The sequence below is a fragment of the Pteropus medius genome, unplaced genomic scaffold (genome assembly GCF_902729225.1).
Source record: "Pteropus medius unplaced genomic scaffold, Ma_sr-lr_union100, whole genome shotgun sequence".
Taxonomy (NCBI): Eukaryota; Metazoa; Chordata; class Mammalia; order Chiroptera; family Pteropodidae; genus Pteropus; species Pteropus medius.
Genome location: NW_024349800.1, coordinates 63,804,074 through 63,818,498, shown reverse-complemented (window position 1 = coordinate 63,818,498; position 14,425 = coordinate 63,804,074). Strand labels below are relative to the sequence as shown.

The following is a 14,425-nucleotide window of genomic DNA, read 5'->3' as shown; positions in this document are numbered from 1 at the left end:
AAGGAAGGAAGGAAGGAAGGAAGGAAGGAAGGAAGGAAGCAGGGGGTCTTAGGATCTCAGCCTGGACTCTGGGATCCTCAGAGTTGAAGTGATTCCTGGGGCTAGTCCTGTCCGCCTCTCCATGGGATCCCTGCCATTTATAGGACAATCGGTGCAAAAGGATCATTTATCTTTTCTAACTCTTTTCTTCAAGGTCTTTCCTCAAACTCTTTCCAATAGAATAAGCCAGATGGCAGTGTTCCCTGAGGTTCACTCTTGACCATTCCCATGGGTTGACCTGAGCTCACCTGGCTATAGGCACATAGCCCACCCTCCTTCTCTGGCTAGTGCAGAATCTTAGACTTGCAGCCAGACTCAGACCTCAGGATGCAAAAAGCAAACAGCACTGTGCCGCCTCCCCTTCCCTCTTCTGTTCCAACATGCTCTGAGAGAGACAAAACTCCCAGGAGCATTTTTAACCACAAGTCTTGCCTAAGGCTTAGTTTCAGGGAGAAAAAGGAGAATGGGCTAGACTGCTCGCAGGAAGTAGAAGGATGAGACAGTCTGCTGTGCCACAGTCCTCAGGCATCTCCACTCATCCAACCAGGAATGAAAAAGGCCACCGCCCAGGGTTGCTGGCCAGTGACTGTCTCCAGGGCTACGCTAAGGAAGGGCACGGAGAGACACTACCGCATGCCCCCTGGTGGTTGTTCTCAGCCCTGGCTGCTCTCCAGCTAACATCGGCTAACACCAGGTTGCTACCCTGGAGGTGCCTGTTTAATTGGTCAAGGGTAGGGCCTGGTATTTAATAAGCCCCTCCTTCCCAACACACACACACACACACACACACACACACACACACACACACACACACGTCACCCAGGAGATTATAATATGCAAGTTTGATTTATAGTTGCTATCCTAGGGCATGACCCAGCTCAGTGCTGTTCTCAGAGCTCTCTGTGGTGTTCTCAGAGCTCTCTGTGGTGGCCACAGGCTGTGACATGGTGAGGTGAAGTGTCCAGGGCCCACGAGGCTGGCACCATAGTCCAGAGATCACAGGATGAGAGACACAAGGCTGCCAGCTTTGCTAAAAAGGACTCATGCACTCGGCATGTACATGGGGCAACATGTGTCCTCTGTTCTGCCTCTTTCATCCCACACTGATATGAGGCTGCTGACTGGTGTCCCATGCCCAACCCAGGAGAGTGACACATAAAGGCGGGCCTGTCAGCTGGCTGGGAGTTGGAGATGGCCATTAGTTGGGGCAGAAGATTCCTTTTCTCTGACAATGACAAAACATCTTTGAGTCGGAGGGGCCGCTCCAGCAGTGTGGAAAGGCAGAGAGAAACAGGATAGGACCCTGCAGTTATCCATCTTGCTCCCAGCTGCAGTCCTGGTCCACCCCCTTGCAATGGCTGCCAACCCTGCCAGAGCCAGAGAGGAAACAGGTGTTGCTGGGCCACGGCCGGGTCACACAAGATTAGTGTGAGCAGCCACAGCCCTGTCTCAACCTGCCGTACAACCAGCAAGACAGGCCAGGACAGGCCAGCCGATGGGTGGCCTGAGCCACTGCTGGAGAGGACAGGCCTCGCCCTGTGAGCTCCACACGGAGCCCAGACAACCTCTTCCTCACCCTCACCACCCGCTCCTACTGCCCGCCTCAGTCTGCTGCCTCCTCCCTTTGTGTGAATTCACACACGTTACACAGCGCGTGAGCGCACACACACAGACACACACACACATCCCCCATACTAACACTACTGGCCCCTATATGCAACCTTGTTCCACAGGCTAGTCCATCTCTAAAGGGGAGACACAGATAGAAAGCTTTATTGACTTCGGGGTTTGAACCTGGCCCTATAACTGGACACAGTGAAGGGTGCAGCAGGGAGACCAGGGACATAGTGTCCCACATAGGATCGCTAATGGGCAGCTGGAGCACACCCTTCCTTCACCTCCAAGAGACTGTGTGACAGACCCAGGCTCCGGGACTAGGGCCGCCAGGAAGGTGTGATCAGTGTAGCAACAAGGGGCTGCCTGGGGCTTTCAATGATAAGCAGAATTTCCTCTGGACTTTTAGCTCCTGTCCTTTGTACAAAGCATGGATGTCTGGTCTCCTGGCCTTCACCAGGTAAGGGGCCAAGTCACATAGACCTGAACTGGGAGGGAGCACTTCTGTCTCTTTTATGCCTTCCTCTGTCTTCAGAGAGGGTTCCTAAGATGTGAGGGCCCCTGTGAGCTCAAGGGCAAGTGGTAAAAGGTGGCAGAAGTCTCGAGAATGAAGAGGCCATTTACTTTGGAGCCTGAGTCCAGGTATAGGGGGAGGAGGAGGCCAGGGGTCTGCCAGAGACACAGGAAGAGGTGCTCAAAGGAGCTCTCCAAGGGGCTTTCCCCAGCTACTTCAGTGTACCTCTCCCCGTCCCTCCATCACCCAAAGGACCAGGTTCCTGTTTCCTCTCAAGGTTGGAGGGGCGGGTGGCAGGTATAGAAAAGGGGCCCTGCCAGAAGCTCAGCTTCACTTCCACCAACCCCTCTTCCTTACGGTATAGAGACCCTAGGCTGTCTACACTTCTGTCTGGTCTCCAGGCTCAGTACTGCCCAGAATGGTCAGTGAAGTCTCCTTGCCCTCTAGGAAGGTGACAATGCTCTCCTTTTGGCTCCGGAGGGCCAGCTGCAGGGGTGTACAGCCCATTCCATCCTGGATATCCAGCTGGGCACCTGCTTTGACCAGCACTTTGAGGATGGCCATGTTGCCCTTGAGGGCTGCCAGGTGGGCAGGTGTCCAGCCCACCTTGTTGCGGACATGGACATCTGCACGGTGCTCCAAGAGGTTGATGACGCTCAGGAAGGCACCCCTCTGGACCGCTAAGTGGAGGGGTGTCCAGCCTGACTGCTCTGCAGCATTGGGGTCAGCTCCACATTGCAGAAGTGCTGCCACCACCACCTCCTCCCCATGGCGGGCAGCCAGGTGCAGAGGGGTCCAGTTCTTGCCTCCAGGAGCCCCTAAGTCTGCGTGGCTCTCAGCCAGCAGGCGGATGATCTCCAGGTGGCCCTTGTAGGCTGCTAGATGCAGCGGTGTCCAACCCTGCTGGGTCGGCAGCTCAAGGCTAGCCCCATACCTGAGCAGCATCTTGCAGATAAGATATCTGCCCCAGGCAGCTGCGGTGTGCAGAGGGCTGTAGCCATTCTGGTCAAGGGCATCGGGAGCTGCCCCACTTTTCAGCAGGTGTTGGATGGCCCTCACTTTGCCTCGCTCCACCGCCAGGTGCAGGGGTGTCCTCAGGTTTCTCTGCTGAGCATCTAACTCTGCCCCCTGGCCTATCAGCAGCTTGACTAAGCTGACATGGCCAAAATAGGCGGCCACATGGAGAGGGGTCTTGCCTTCGGCCTCACGCAAGTTGGGGTCAGCTTGACGGGAGACCAGAAGCCGTGCCACATTCTCAAAGTTGTTCTGTGCAGCCAGGTGGAGCGGGGTCCATGCCTCGTGCTCCTGGGCATCCACGTGGGCCCCATGGTCCAGGAGCAGGCGGGCGGTGCGGTCGTCCCCATTTTGGGCTGCAAAGTGCAGTGGGGCCCAGCCGTCCTCGTCTGCCAGGTTGGCGTCAGCGCCGTGCTCCAGAAGCAGGGCACAGAGGTCGGGCTGCTGGTCCTGGGCGGCAATGAGGAGGGGCGTGTAGCCACAGGCTGTTTGGCAGTCCACATCGACCTCATGGGCCAGCAGCAACCTCACCTGCTCCACGCTGCCCTGTGCCACCAGGAAGTGAAGGGGAGTGACCTTGTTCTCGTAGACATGCAGCTCCTCATCGCTTGGGACCAGGCTCTCACTGTCTGAGAGCTGCAGAACCCGCTTCAAGTAGTCTCCTGAGTCTGCTGGGAGAGAGATGGGGTTGAAAAAAGGACCTCTGACCCATCTAGAGGTTGTGTCAGCCATCCCTCTACATCCTATAAGTACCATCCAGGAACAGAAACTATAGAAGTGTCTTTCCTGATAATCCCAGATCTCTAGGCAGGCTACCCTGTCCCAGAGAACTGAGTCTGGCCATTCTTTCCATAAGGATGAGGCAGAAAGAGACCTTGGTTCAAATCCTGACCCATCCCTTAGCATCATGTGACTTTAGCCAACTCTGTCTCTTGAGCCTCCAGGTCCCAATCCGTAAAGGGGACACAAACAATGCCCACCTCACTGTACCACTGAGAGGGCAAATCATGCAGGTAGGAACTTTCAGAGGAGTATTTGGCACAAAGTAAGTGAAAGTAAGCTGAAAATAAATTTGTGGAAGAGCTCTAATGACCTGAATCCTCCTGAGGCCATTAGGACCCACTTCCTCCTGCTCTACCCAGTGGCTTATTAGAGTTAAAAGCAACAATTGCTAAAACAAACAAATAAATAAACCACAAAAATCACTGCTAGGCCAAAACCCCAGAGATTCTGATTTAATTAGTCTAGGGTGGGCCCTGCATCAGTATTTTTTTTTCATTTCACAAGTAATTCTGATGTGCGGTCAGGTATAAACCAATGCTCTACCTCCTGGGCAAGAAAGGGAGGGGACTGGCCTTAAAGGAGCATAGACATGAAGAGGAAGCAGAAGACCATGAGCATCTCTGGAACATGAAGCCGGGTGCCAGCAAAGGAACACAACAACTCCTGATTGTGACAGGTCTGAGGAGGTGGGTTGGGGGGTCTGGGGAAAGGGTATGGTTTGATTATACTTCCTTCTCCGCTGTGACTATCTGGTTCCAACTGTGGCACTCTGGACTCACCGCTGTCTGTTAGCTCCTGGTTGACCTTGTCACTGACCTAGGGATGGAGAACCAGAAGACGCGGAGGTGAACCAGTGGGGCAGTTCTGGTCCGTGCCGTCCTCCACTTCTTCCCTTTCTCCAGTACTTTCCATCCCTGTTAGGACTCATATCCCACCCTGTCCTCGAACACCCTCTCCTGTGCCATCCCTACCACCAGCTATGTCTAGAGAAAAATGCTGAGCAGGGAAGACTGCCAGAAAGAGGTGGCCCAGGGCCTTGACTTCCCCTTGGGCCACGTGGAAAGCGGGGGATGGCTCTGTGAATTCAGCTGGAAGCCCCACACTAACCCATGGCTGGTTCTCACAGGACAGCAGGATGATGGTGCTGATGCCCCCGGTTTGAAAGCCTGGAAAAGCTAAGGTCTCCCTTTGCAAGATGGAGCTCTGCTTCATCCCACATATTTATGAGAAGGCATGTCCTTCTCAAGGGCCTAGCCACAGCCACCACTAGCCCTTAGGGCACTTTTGTGAAAATTAAGAAAAGATGCCACCAGGGGTGCTACCTTGGCCAGCAGAGTGTGGGCTGGCTTTCAGTTCTCTCTTGCCCCCTCAGCCAGATGGCCTTGTGAAGGCCACACCTATGCACGCATCCCCACTGCCTGCCGGAGACCATGCCCAGTGCTGCACTCACCTCCTGAGGCCGGTGCAGGGATGGCTTGTAGGACACCTTCCTGGCCACGGCTTCACTTTCAGGGTCTGCCACAGGACTCTGGAGCAGGGACAGCAGCATGTCTGTCTCGATTGTGATGTCTGCTCCATGAAGGAGAGAGAGGGGAAAAGAAGCAACAGGCTGGCCTCTTCCCCATTTTAGGTATCCTACATTTCCTGTGTCCCCCTACCCCAAAGTCTATTCCAGGGCTCACGCACATCCATACATGTGCACCAGGAGGCAGGAAAGGTAGGTCCCAGCCTTGGCTAAGCAGGACCACATTTGGCAAGTCACTGAGCCTCCGAAGGTCAGTCCCGCTCCATAAAAATGAGAGGAAAGACTAGGTGATCTCTAAGATGCTCACACTTATACTATACATGTCTTCACAGTCCCTAAAAGAATGTGTACCCCCAAGGTCCATCCGTGCCTGTGATCTCAGACTGAGACCTTTTCACAAGCGAGGGCAATGCAGTAACTGAGAGCTCAGAAGCAGCAGAGCCGGGCCCAGCTGCCTTCCGACAATGAGGGCTCCTGCTCCCCTCCCACAGGGGCGCACATCGGCCTCCAGACTCCAGACCACCACAGTCCTCAGCTGTCCCTGCCAACACAGTGGCGCAGATCCTGCCCCAGTGCCATGAGGGCTTCTCTCTGCAGAGCCCTCAGGAGTGGCTAGGGTTTCTGCCATCTTCTCTCCTGCCCGCTTCACACCCGGGCCCCACTCTGCTCCTTGGTCCCTGGGCAGGTCAGGTTGGATGAGAACCTGGAAAGCAGGGCCTTTTATTGGGGTCCTGGTCCCAACAGCGCCTCATCAGGTCCACCATCTGCTGGGCTTCGCCTGGCCACTCATCAGAGACAGACTGCAGGGAGGGCCTCATGCCTGTACCCACTCGGATGATGATGGCCATCATGTTGAGGCCTGTGAGAGGAAGAGCAGGCTGTGTCGGGGGAGGAGGGCAGAGGGGCTGGCCAGGAGGTGTGGCTCTGAGGATCCAGTGCGGGGGCTCCATAAATGCATAGTGAACGAACAGCTAAATTGCAGGCTTTCCTGAGGTTCTAATTTGAGCAACTGAGTCTCTGGCCCAGTTCCAGCTGCCTCCGAGGGCAAGACCAGATAGGACCCCACCCTGCAGGCCTTTGCTGTCCAAAGATAGCAGGGCTGACCAATGGGCCTTGTTATGCACATGACTTTCAACTTTGTTGGGTTGTCCCAGTTTCCTGACAGTCCATGCACCTGGCATTCTCAGTGGCAGGGGTGAGCAAGGGAGAGACAGAAAATAGCTCATTGAAAGCAGAGGAGTTAGAGCCAGAAAGTCTGGGCTGACATCTGCCCTGCCTTTTACTGTAAAGCGAGCTCCAGAAAGCAGGGGAGAAAGGGAGGAGGGTGTGGATGTGGATGGGAACCCCTGAAGAGAAGACAAACCTGCCACTTGTCCTGCCCCTATGAGCCCTTAGCTTTCCCACAGCCCCTTTCAGGACCCCATCTGAGGGTCCCACCGCTGTCTGCTACCTGAATATGGTTTCTTCTGTGTGAGGATCTCCCAGATGACAATCCCGAAGCTGCAGACAGGGGAAAGTGCTCCCTGAGTGACTTTCTTGGTAACCCGGTCAGGGGGACCCCATGGACTACACAATCTCAGGCAAAGCCTCTCCAGCCAGAGGGCCCTCTATACCTCCCCCTCCCATGGGGGCAGGGAGGGGCCAGACCTCATCCCTGTCCTTTGAGCCATGGGGTCCAGGCAGGGTGGTGACAACGAGCTACCTCCCAGGTATGGGGACAGACGGAACCCAGCCTGCCTCCCTCTCACCTATACACATCATATTTGGGTCCTGGGGCCTTGTTACTCTCCAGGAACATCTCAGGGGGGATGTAGCTGAGGGTGCCCCGCAGAGCCGACCTCTCGATGTATTGCATCCGGGTTGACTGTTCCATCCACTTGGAAAGGCCAAAGTCTGAAATCTGGGAGGAAGCGAGAGGCGGGGACAGGGGCAACAGAGTCTTGCCTCCAGAAAACTGCCTTGGTTTCCCACCCCTTTCTAGTACAGGGTAGCGGTTAAGAGCATGGGCTTTCTCCTAACTCTTGACCTTGGACAAGTTACTTATCTCTCAGAGTCTCAGTTTCCTCATCTATAGAACTGAAATAATGAGTACTTAACTCATAACGCTATTATGAGCATTATTAAAAGAGTAAATATGCAAAAAGCACTTAGATTAATGCTTGGCACATAGTAAGTACTTGGTAGGTGTTGCCTTCATCCAGAGGGACTAAGGATAAAATTACTGTCTTTGGTGAACTTCTGCTCATCCCACTTCCACGGGCCCTGAAGTATTTACACCATAGATATTTATCTGCTCTTGGCTTCTGTCCATTGATTCATTCATATACCAACTGACCATTCACTAAATGCCAACAAGGCTAGGTACTGAGAACCAGGCAGAAGATAGAAAAGATGAGACTCTCCCACACCCATTACTGTCCCAAGTGTTATTCAGATGAGGGGTATAGTTACTATCGAAAGTTTCACATGAGACTGTATACTTATAATTGGGGTTAACGATATAAAGAGACAGGGGTACAAGGGTATACAACAGGGGCCTGTGAGGTGGATCAGGGAAAACCTCCCTGAGGAGGTAATATTTATGTCGAGAGCTGAAAGATGAGTAGATAAAGAGAGTATGGGAGATCACTGTTCCTGGCAGCGAGAACAGAACATGCAGAAGTCCTGGGACAGAATAAGAGTGTGGCATGTTTTGGGAACTGAAAAAATGGCCATCATGACATTTCTTAGGGATCATTTCATTTATGCACATCCTCAACGGAAGCAAAGGATGGGAGGGGTAGGGATTAATCCACCTGCATTAGAAATGAAAGACCGAGGTTCAAAGAGGCTTATTGCAGGCATCCTGATACCCAGCTTTGAGAGTCAAATTTCATTGTTCATCTACCTCTGTTTGAGGTAGGTGATCCTTGCCTTCGGTATTTGTCCATGAAGGGAGCTGCTTAAAACTCTTGACAGGCCAGTGAGGCAGGTTGATAATGATGCTCATCTGGGGGAGACTCCAAAGTAAAAAATGGGCAGAGAAGTTGACCAGGGACTTTACCTTGACATGCATGTTGCTGTCCAGGAGGATGTTGCCTGGCTTGAGGTCCAGGTGGAGCAAAGGTGGCTTAATGCTATGGAGGAAGTTCATGGCCAGGCTGGTCTCATGGATGATGCGGAACTTGAGCTGCCAGCTGAGGCTGTGGGTGGGCAGCATCTTCTCCAGGGAGCCATTGGCCATGAACTCCATCACAATGCCCAAGGGCTGCTTGCACACCCCGTAGATGGATACAATGTGCTGAAATTTGATTTTCTCCATTTTGGTTGCTTCTTCAATAAGGCAATTCACATCGGAGCTATGGAAGGGGCGGGTGAGAGTGAGAGGCGGAAGGAGGTGACCCATTAATTACAAGAGCAACTAGCAGAACACACTAACTAGGCTCCATGCCAGGCTGTGGAGACCCAGGGAAGCCTTGGGAGCTTGTGAGGTCATAGAGGAGGAAAGAGAGACATGAAAGGATGCCCAGCAGGATGTACATACAGATTAGGGTCCAGATGGCCAGCAGCAACGAGACAGGAGGTAAAAAAGTTTGCAAGTTTAAGAGCAAGTCCATTCCATAAAGTGGACACAAAAAGCCTGCCATTTTTTCTGGCTGCTTGTCTATATGTTTATCTCTCCCAGTAGATGGCAGAGCAGGGGTCCCCGACCCCCTGGCCATGGACCGGTACTGGTTCATGGCCTGTTAGGAACCGGGCTGCACAGCATGAGGTGAACGGCAGGGGAGCGAGTGAAGCTTTATCTGTATTTGCAGCCGCTCCCCAGCGCTAGCATCACTGCCTCATCAGGCATCAGATTCTCATAGGAGCACCGGTCCTTGGTGCCAAAAAGGTTGGTGACTTCCGCCCTAGATGACCGATATTATGCTTCCTGCTTCTGTTTTAAAATATCACTTATTGTCATTTGATTATGAAAATAATACATATACCTCATAGAAAACCTAGGGAATACAGAGAGCTATGAAGAAGAAAATTAAATCGTCAGTAATCTAATCTTCCAGAGCTGACCTCTGTTAACATTTTAGTATATTATTTTACTATACGTATCCAAAGTATCTGTCTCCCTTTCTCCCTCCCGTTCACTCCTTCCTCCCCTCCCTTTCCATCACACGGAGTGGGAGTGTGGGCTGTTTTATGATCTGTTTTTCCCTCTTAGTGTAGCCTGAGCACTTCCTTACACTGTTTTTCTCCTTAAGCAAGGACTGTTAATAGTTGCATGGTATTCCACTTTATGGATGAACTATAATTATTCATCTTGTTACCCCCACAGCACATTACCATGCGAGGCACAATACATCTTTGTTGAATTGAACAAAAGTCAAGACTTAAGGGAAGGCCTTGAAAAATAAGCATTTGCAAACCCTCTGGCTCTCTTCACCGTATGTGCCCACGGAACAGTAAATATGCAAATTGTTACAGATTGTTTGGGGACTGTGGGGATGAAGATTAAGGAGAAATGACATTTTTAAAAGCACAGTATTTGCAAAGCTGTGTTGGCACTGCAGCGAGAGGCTGCTGGAAATGTGCTCACAGGGGCCTCCCTGGGAAGCCAGCCAGACACTTCGGGCCTCCAGGAAAAGTCACCTGCTCTCCCTCGCATCTGGGCGGGTTGGCTAGTCTAGGTTCTCTTCTCTCCTTCTCTATTGTTCCAGAGAGCTCCCTTCCACCTCTGCGATATTTTTTATCCGTCTCCTCATGTCCTTTTGAGTTGACAGGAACTGAGACATCTGTCATGAAGTGGAAAAAAAGAAAAAGAAAGGGATCCGAAGGAGTTTTGTCCTGATTTCAGATCCCAGTTTCACCTCTTTCTCTGCATAACCTTGGGTAAGTAACTTCTCTGGGCCTCAGTTTCCTAACTGTAAAATGGGACCAACAGTAATTGCATAATTCCACTTGACACCCAGACTTTTTGGAAACATTTGCTATGCCTGTTGTCTCTCTCTTTTCCTCATCTCCCACCACCCCCTTTCATCTGGTTTCTGGTCTCGGTACTTCACTGAGCAGCTGTTGCTAAGGTTACCAACAACCCCCACGTTGTTCTAGCTTATGAAAAATTTTCAGTTCTCAGTTTACGGGTCAGATCTCTCACTCCTTTTTTTCTCAAAATACTTACTCACTGCAGCTATGTGCCAGCATTCTCCAGGATCTCTCTCTTTCTTTCAGGTCATTTCTTCTCTGTGTCCTTTGTAGGCTTCTATCCTGTCGCTTCTATGCAGGCCCTCTCCATCCATCTTCTCAGTCTAAATACTCTATCTCTAGGCCATCTCAGCATCTCCACTCAGGTATTTGACACTCGATGTGTCTAAAGCTGAATTCCTGATTCTCCCCTAAAACCTGCTTCTCCCCGGCCTTCCTCATCTGAATCAATGGGGACTCCACCTTTCTAGTCCTCAAAGGTCTTGAGGTCATCCTTGAATTCTCTCTGCCTCTTCTCCCCACAGCTTGTCCCTCAGCACATCCTGTCAGTTCTATCTTTAAAATATAGCAAGAATCTGACCATTTCTCAATACCTCTATCCACTGGCACCTTGGCCCAAGCTTTCTCATCGGCCTCTCTGCTACTCTCCCTTCCTCTCCACCATCTATTCTTAACCCAGCAGCCAGAGTGATACTTGTAAAATGTCAGTCAGAGCATGTCACTGCTCTGTTAAGGACCCTCCAGTGTCTCCTGTGTCACAGTAAAAACCAAAGTTCTTACAATGGCCTACAAAGCCCTACATGATCTGTCCCCGGGCACAGCTCCCTGACCTCATCTCCTACTAAACACTCCCTCCCCAACTCTGTTCCTGCCAAATTGGCCTCTTGCCACTCTTCTACCACGTCAAGTGTGTTCCTAGCCCAGGACCTTTGCACTTTCTGTTCTCTCTGCCTAGAACACTCCTCCCCAAGAGCCACATCGCTTGCTCCTCCTGTGCTTCCAATCTCTACACAAATGATACCTAATTAGTAAGGATTTAGAATCTATGTACAATAGTAACCCTACTCCAACTCTGGAATTCCTTATCTACTCGTACACAGATGAACAACAAATTAATATTCTCAGGTCAAATGTGTTCTTGGAAGATCAGAATACCCAACTCTCCTTAGGTATTTTAATCAAGAGTATATCAGGTGGTTGTAAGCATCATAGAAAAAAATATTTATTTATTTACTTACTTACTTATTTACCTACTTACTTATTTATTATGTTTCTTCATTAGATTATAAACTCCATGAAGGGAGAGACTTTTTTTTGTTCACTTGATGCTTAGAGACTTTGTTTTGTTCACATGAATGTTATCCATGCCCTAGCTTCAATTACATATAACAAATGACTCACAAATTTTAATGTCGTTAGCTCAGTCCTTTAATCTGAAGTCTATTTGACAATTCTTCTCAACATGTACAAAACTTAACTCATGATCTTCATCTGGGCCTCTTTTCATATTCCATTTATTAATTGTCAACAATATCATTCAACAAATATTTACTGAGCACCACTTATGTGCCAGGCACTAGGACTAAAGCAGTGAACAAAACAGATACAGACTCTGCTCTCACGGAATAGATATTCTAGTGGACCCTGGATCATTTGGGCAAGCCAGACATCAAGTTAACCTCGACACTCACCTCCTCATCATGACCCTCATAACCAATCCAGCACCAAGGTGAGTGGATTCTTACCTCCTAAGTACTGAGTAACAGGACCAGCATTCACTCTACCCTTCCCATCCGTTCTCCACAGTGCAATTCTAACCAATTTCTCCCTATCACCAGCCCCCCTCATCTGGTTGTGAACCCCTCAGAGTTTTCCATTGCTCCCTCTCTCTAAAATTCTGCTACACCAGCCTTTTTTCCATTCTTTACTTGGTATACCCCTCCTGCCATAAGCCCTTTACACATTCTCTTGCCTCTTCCAGGAAAGTTTTCTCCTTTTGACCTACTTAACTCATACTCATCTTTCACATTTCAGCTCAAGTGTAATTTCCTCAAGAACACCTTTTCTGATCTTGGTCAAGCTCTATTAATAAGCTCTTGTAAAACCATAAATCTTTCCTTTCTCGTAATACTTTTCACAGTAACACACATTTATATGTGGGATTAGCTGATTATGTCTCCCCCCCGCCCGCCCCCCAGCAGGCTGTAACCTCCAGGAGAACAGGGTTATATCTGTTGCATTTATTGTTATACCTCAGGGTCTAGCACAGTGCCTGACACAAAGTAGACGGACAATAAACATTTGTCAAGTAGATGAATGAATGAAGAGATGGAAGGAGGATCCAGTGAAGTAATACATGTAAAACTCCTAGAATAGTACTCCACACATGGCAGGCATTAATTACCATTACATCCCTCAGCCCTTTCCACCCAGGGAGTCCCCAGGACTTAGGAAGGGAAAGTGGCAGAAGTTATTGTAAATGTCTAACAGTCTTGTCAATCTGTCTCTACTCCAAAGCAAAAGGAGAATGTTGAGGGAGGAAGGTGAGTGAGTCTGAGGCTATCTCACTTTGCCCTTATTCATGAATCAGGTGGCAATCTGGGAATTAGAGAAGGGACTGGCTTGAGCATGGGGGACATGAGGCTGTGTCTTGGGAGCTTGCGTAGTATCCTCAGAGAACATGACAAAAAACATCCAAATAAGATGCTAGTAGGAGATGCTCCTTCCCAGACTCTCAAGTTGAAGTCCCAGAAGCCTTGTGAGGAGGACATGGTTATCATGCTCAGACTTTACATCCCAAATGTCTCCTTCATGGCTGCACAGGGGGCAAGTACACAGCCAGTACCAGCAAATCTGGTGAGGATGAGACTGAAGAATATCTCAAAAGGAAGGCAGAGATGGTCGAAAACAGTAAGAAAGGGGTACACATGATGATGGTGGAGGATGAGTCAGAGACAAAAACAGTGCCAGAGATTGCAGCATTCCAGGCTTGACCTTCAAGCAGGACCTATGTGAGAGCCAGCAAGAAGCCTGGACAGGATCTCAGGCCAGCAGGCTGGGCCGTCTCCATCCCCCAAGACTCCTCCAGCCTGCACAGCCTAGGAAGGGGCCACCTCAAATGGTCATGGGAAAGGAGATGGTGGTTCCCATAGGTCAGTGAACATCACTGGGCCAAGTGCCACAGCTTCTCAACCACCTCAGCCCTGCTTGCCTTGAGAGTTTAGGGGTGAGTATGAGGGTGGCAAAGAGCCACCAAGAGCAGTCATCACCACCCTGCCGCCCAGAGGGAAGGCGGTGCTGGAAAGAAAAAGGCAGGACCAGTTGGGGAAGTTGGCTGGGACAAAGGCCCTTGGAAGTTAGTTCCTACTCACCTGTGACCTCTGTGGATCCCACAAACCCTTATGGTGTGCCGACTGTATTTCAGGCATAGAAACAGAAATGCTGTGGCTGGGGAGCTCAGGTTACTGGACAATCCTCAGCCTCAACCTCGACGGCCCCTCCCTCGGGAGCTCCCTGCCCTCAGCTTTTCCTCTGTAAAAGGAGAGGGGCGGCGGGGCGGGCAGATACCTGGTGGCGTCTGGCAGGAGGCAGGGGGAGCATTTGATGGCATACTCGGTCCGCCAACGCTTGTGCCGCGCCTGAAACACCTGGCCGAATCCGCCGTTGGCGACTCGGCGCCAGTCGCCCTCGAAGTCGTCGCAGGTGAAGACAGTGAGGCTGCCCAGCCGCTGTTCCACGCCCCCGGCCATGGGGTCGCGCGGCATCCGGCCCCTCCAAGCCCTGCGCACGCACTCCCGGAGTGGCCGCTTTCTGCTGCTCGGGTCCCAGGAAGGTGGAGATGGGGAGGAGAGCCGGCCCTCCCTCTTTCCGCGCTAGGAGTTGCCGAGCCTGCCCTGCAAGGGCGGGGAAAGCCCGAACCTGAGCCCTGAGGCTCGGGGCAGCGATGGGGGACTCCCGCCTGGGAAGAGGGTATGTTTCTC

At 51.2% G+C, this 14,425-nt stretch overlaps 1 protein-coding gene across 1 annotated transcript; it reads right to left on the bottom strand.

Annotated features, from left to right (window-relative positions):
* Nucleotides 1-2,545: 2,545 nt before the first annotated feature.
* On the bottom strand, nucleotides 2,546-14,209 carry ANKK1 (ankyrin repeat and kinase domain containing 1). Its single transcript, XM_039888138.1, has 8 exons — nucleotides 14,013-14,209; nucleotides 8,533-8,827; nucleotides 7,238-7,389; nucleotides 6,940-6,989; nucleotides 6,193-6,348; nucleotides 5,415-5,533; nucleotides 4,744-4,780; nucleotides 2,546-3,849 (listed from the first exon to the last, which is right to left on the bottom strand). Exons 1-8 carry the CDS (start codon nucleotides 14,207-14,209, stop codon nucleotides 2,546-2,548), a joined length of 2,310 nt encoding a protein of 769 aa, XP_039744072.1.
* Nucleotides 14,210-14,425: the final 216 nt, after the last annotated feature.

Coding starts and splice junctions, on each gene's coding strand:
- ANKK1 (XM_039888138.1), bottom strand. CDS start 14,209: ATGCCGCGCGACCCCATGGCCGGGGGCGTGGAACAGCGGCTGGGCAGC. Junction 6,349..6,939: donor ACAGAAGAAACCATATTCAG/GTAGCAGACAGC, acceptor TTCCTCTCACAG/GCCTCAACATGATGGCCATC. Junction 5,534..6,192: donor TAAAAGGCCCTGCTTTCCAG/GTTCTCATCCAA, acceptor TTCATGGAGCAG/ACATCACAATCGAGACAGAC.